The sequence below is a fragment of the Merops nubicus genome, unplaced genomic scaffold (genome assembly GCF_000691845.1).
Source record: "Merops nubicus isolate BGI_N331 unplaced genomic scaffold, ASM69184v1 scaffold1376, whole genome shotgun sequence".
Classification (NCBI taxonomy): domain Eukaryota; kingdom Metazoa; phylum Chordata; class Aves; order Coraciiformes; family Meropidae; genus Merops; species Merops nubicus.
Window position 1 is genome coordinate 7,042 of NW_008616713.1, and position 4,064 is coordinate 11,105.

Here is a 4,064-nt window from a genome sequence, read left to right on the forward strand (position 1 = left end):
CACCTTGCAGGACGTAGAGTCGGCTAGAAATCAGAACAGCTCATCTTTAGTCATACAAAATTGTTCCTCCCTCCCCCAGTCCCCTACGAGCCCTGTTTTGGGATGCTTTCCCTATGTCTACACCATAGAAGTGTCTCTGTGTGAGCTGCTCACAAAGACAGGTAAAAATTACAGAATAAAACAACAGGATTGCTGCTGTGCCAGCTCCAAACTTTCATATTCTGTTAAGTAGGTTCAATCACCTTAAAATAATAATGAAGAAACTGCTATTGCATGGGGAAAGTTAGCTGGAAAGCAGCACTTTCTTCCCTGCTCCTGCAAGCCCACTGGCACAACATGCTCTCAGTACATTATATCTGTGTCTCACTTCCTTTCCTCAGCCACAATGTAACAGTTAAAATGGACTTTACCATGCATCTACAAATGAGCCTCCTTCACCACTCAATGGAGATTCCAACAGCAGCTCAAATAACCAGTGCAGCTTCCTGGGATCTCTGCTCTCCTGAAATAAGCAAGTACCAGAGCAGTGAGCAAATGGGGGATGTTTATTTTTAATGTAAATGATGTATAAACAAGAAAATTTTGACAGTTTTTTTGCATCCATTGAGTTTACTCTATTAAGTTCAGTATCTTCTCACAATGAACCCCAATGAAACTATACACAGTTTTAGTTATTTGGTAAATACAATGATAGGAATAAGAAAGAGTTTTAGCTCCATTTTTAACACCTATGAATAATCATATCTGAGTTTTGCTAATTAATTTGCCAGGGTTCTGGCTGACAAACTGCTGAATTTTGCTGAGTGATTTCAAAGAATTACTGATCCAAGATGTCTGTGGCTGTGGTGTCTGAACATCAGGGTAAATTATTACCCTGTCATCCCAGTGTACAGAAATCTTACTTTATGTTAGAAGATAACTTGAGTTGTAGTTTTCACAGCCAAACACTAAGCTGCACACTTTTAAAGCAAGAATAAATGTGTACCCTGAGTGCAAAAACTCCCACAAAAATCAAATATGTAGCAAGCACACACACTAACATCACCCACCAACCTTATGCAGCTCTTTCTAAAATACTTAAGAAAACTACATAATACTGAAAATACTGAAGAAAACTCTTTAGTTTCTAAAATACTATATTTGTCTGTAAAGAGCAGAAGAGAACAAAGTCTCTCAAAAACCTACGAGATTTTTAATGGATGTTATTTTTATACTGTATTTGCAGTTCTCAGTTTCAGCTGGTGAAATAAACCCAACTACTCTGCTCATAAAGCTCTTATTTACAGGCTGTCTGTAAAACTTGGGCACCTGGACAGAGCTTTACAGGAGTGAGAAGGGGGTACTCACACAGGAGGTTGCTATGCACGTGCCCCAGTCGTTATACGTTTCCACTGTGATGTTGGACAAAGCTGTTCGAAGCAAGGGGCAGAGGAGCTTCCAAAGTTTATCCACCTGCTCAGCAAGAAGGCAAAGGACAAGAGTTGTTGTCCATTGAGGGACAAAATGGCCAAGGTGAGCCCAAATCCTTCCATCTTTTCCAATTATGGAAAAACAAGACTGATTGGGGAAGCAGCTCCAGTACGGTATTTTTAAAGGGAAACAAATACCAATAGATGGAAATGAAATTAAGTTGATTCCTGAAACCTTACAAGGTGTTTAGAAATACTGTGGAGTACATACACACCATTTTCAAGGAGAATTTCAAGGAGCTTTAAGTGCAGTTCTATCAGAGACTGCATATGCTTTGCTTTTGGTAGGACAGCAGTCTTGTACACCCCAAGGACTTCTCCCTCATCCCTGATTTTATTTTTTATTAAGGAAACAATTCTCCCAGAATTATTTTCCAGCATAGAAATTCATTTACAGGTAATACAGACAGCTAGGTGTAGACTAAATAAAGCTGTAAGAGCTTAAGGTGGACATCAGCACTTACTCCAACTGGAAAGTACAAACCTCATCAGATTTTCTATCTCCTTACTAGCAAACTGTTCTTAGTTTTTATCTTGACACATTTTACCAATGCACAGTGTTACAGAGGCACCAAATCAAGCTCTGAATTGTGTTCAAAGTTTGGCATGGAGCACTAAGTGTTGCAACAGTTTCCAGTCCTTTCCTGGACACAGGTGACACACTAAAACCCCTCCACTTCATACATTTTTTTTAAGAATTTAAACTTATTCCTTGCATGGATCACTCCAATAAACTACTTCAGCACCTTCTCAAACGTCCAGTGTTTAGAGCCTCTTATTAAACCAGCTATAATTTCAGCTACACATCTCTGGGTGCTTTCATGGGAGTCTGCCACAAGTTGCTCTAAATGGGGCTGGAGAACTGGCAAGAAGGCATCATCAAAGTTTCTGAAAAGGCCCTGTAAAACAAGATGCAAAAGTGTCTTCAGTAATTAGCCTTCCAAACCAGAGTCTTTGTGAGAAAAACTTAAGACCATGAAGTGCTTGAGAACTGAATATGCAGAAAGTGAAATTACTCTGCCTTTGTAAGAACTATAGACAGGTGTCCTATGTACTTTTATATTACTCTGAATGTGGCTCCCTAAGTAGTTAATCAGAAGAGAGGATTAATAGGATTAATCATAGCAGCATTGATTTAAAAATCAACTTGCAACAGTGGGGTATAAGCCAAGGAGCATGTGGCTTTTCCACACTTGGATAATTACCTAGAAAATGGAAGCAATTCAGTTACTGAACTCTGCTTACCTTGAAGAGGCAAAATCTGCGAGGATTAAATTTGTCTTTTCCTTTTCTGTCTTCTAAAGACAAAAATTTTATTAACTGCTCAACAAACTTGGGATCAGAAAAGTGATCATAGATGATTTGTTCTGCCTGTAACAGGTATAAAAAAAAGAACTAGCATTAAGGTGCTTACTTGTTACAGTGATATCCCAATCTTTCAAATTCCCATTTTTCATTTTAATTCCATTTTTGGCAAAAATCATGCCTCTGTCAGCCATTTCCCCCCTCAGTTTATAAGGAACACTGGGTAATGTTCTGCAGGACTTCTGATTTTTATTGTCATTAATGACTCTGGGTTGTCTTTCCTTTCACTAGCACAACCCCTACAGAGTAGTCATTCCCACTGCCATCAATTACCTCACTCTGAACTCTGACAAAGATTCAAAAGGGAACAAGAAAGTGCTCATTAATACAATTATTCCACGATCTCCAACAGAGAAGCTACAACACATTAAAAGAGTCATTTCTTCCTCTACACCAACACAGTAAGTACAAAAATGAGGTAGAAAAATAGGAGTATGTCTGGTGGGTATATAGGTTTCAGAACAGTTACAACTTATTGCTTGTTAAAAACACAACTACATCCACACAGCCAGGGAACTGCACAGTCAAGTTCAATCTCTATCATATTTTGGAGTCAAGCAAAACAAAGTGTTTCCTCATGTTTTGTGCAAGCACTCTCTGAACGGCAAGCAATATTTTGGTTAAGAGAGAGAAGGGAAATCTCCAGGGTAATCTGTGGGCAATATTGAAAAAAGAAAGGAGAAGTAGTATCAAAAAAGAACCCCACCTAACTGAAACACACTGAAACTCTTACCTCTGTCAGCTCATCTCTCCGCCGCCCAAGCTTTGGCTGATGCTCAACTGGAGCATAAACTGTCATTGTTCTGGGGAAAAAAACAAACAAACCAATAACACCTTTCCAAGTAAGAATAAATATTTCTATACTCTCTATATTAAATGGGATTTATCAACTCCAAAAGACCAAAACTTCAAAGAAAATGAACATAACATGTTATCATAAAGGTTTTGCTACAGTAAGTCATCTAGAATTACTAGCAAGAATCCTCTGTGCATTTCATAACTAAATGATTTTCAAACATGCATAATTCATTTTAAAACCAGCAGTTAAACAGACACATGAAATACATGCTTATGGAACCCAAAAAGACACAGAAAATAAAACCAACAAAAAACCCCCACCCAGCAGCAGTAAAACAAGCAAGGTGCATAAAGCACAAAATACATTTCTGTTGTTGCTTCAATTAAGAAAAATTAAATGTAGCTAACATTATTTAATTTCCCACAGGGCTT

The 4,064-nt window shown here is 38.1% G+C and overlaps 1 protein-coding gene across 1 annotated transcript in view; it reads right to left on the reverse strand.

Annotated features, from left to right (window-relative positions):
• Positions 1 to 4,064, reverse strand: part of PSME4 (proteasome (prosome, macropain) activator subunit 4) — a gene marked incomplete at both ends in the record, with an annotated part of 15,346 nt that overhangs the window by 3,593 nt on the left and 7,689 nt on the right. Inside the window, 6 exons of the mRNA XM_008942896.1 lie at positions 1 to 23; positions 411 to 502; positions 1,348 to 1,452; positions 2,216 to 2,368; positions 2,715 to 2,840; positions 3,568 to 3,637. The exon at positions 1 to 23 is cut by the window's left edge and continues 127 nt beyond it. Coding sequence (XP_008941144.1) covers positions 1 to 23; positions 411 to 502; positions 1,348 to 1,452; positions 2,216 to 2,368; positions 2,715 to 2,840; positions 3,568 to 3,637 — 569 coding nt within the window. The remainder of the gene's footprint in view (positions 24 to 410; positions 503 to 1,347; positions 1,453 to 2,215; positions 2,369 to 2,714; positions 2,841 to 3,567; positions 3,638 to 4,064) is intronic.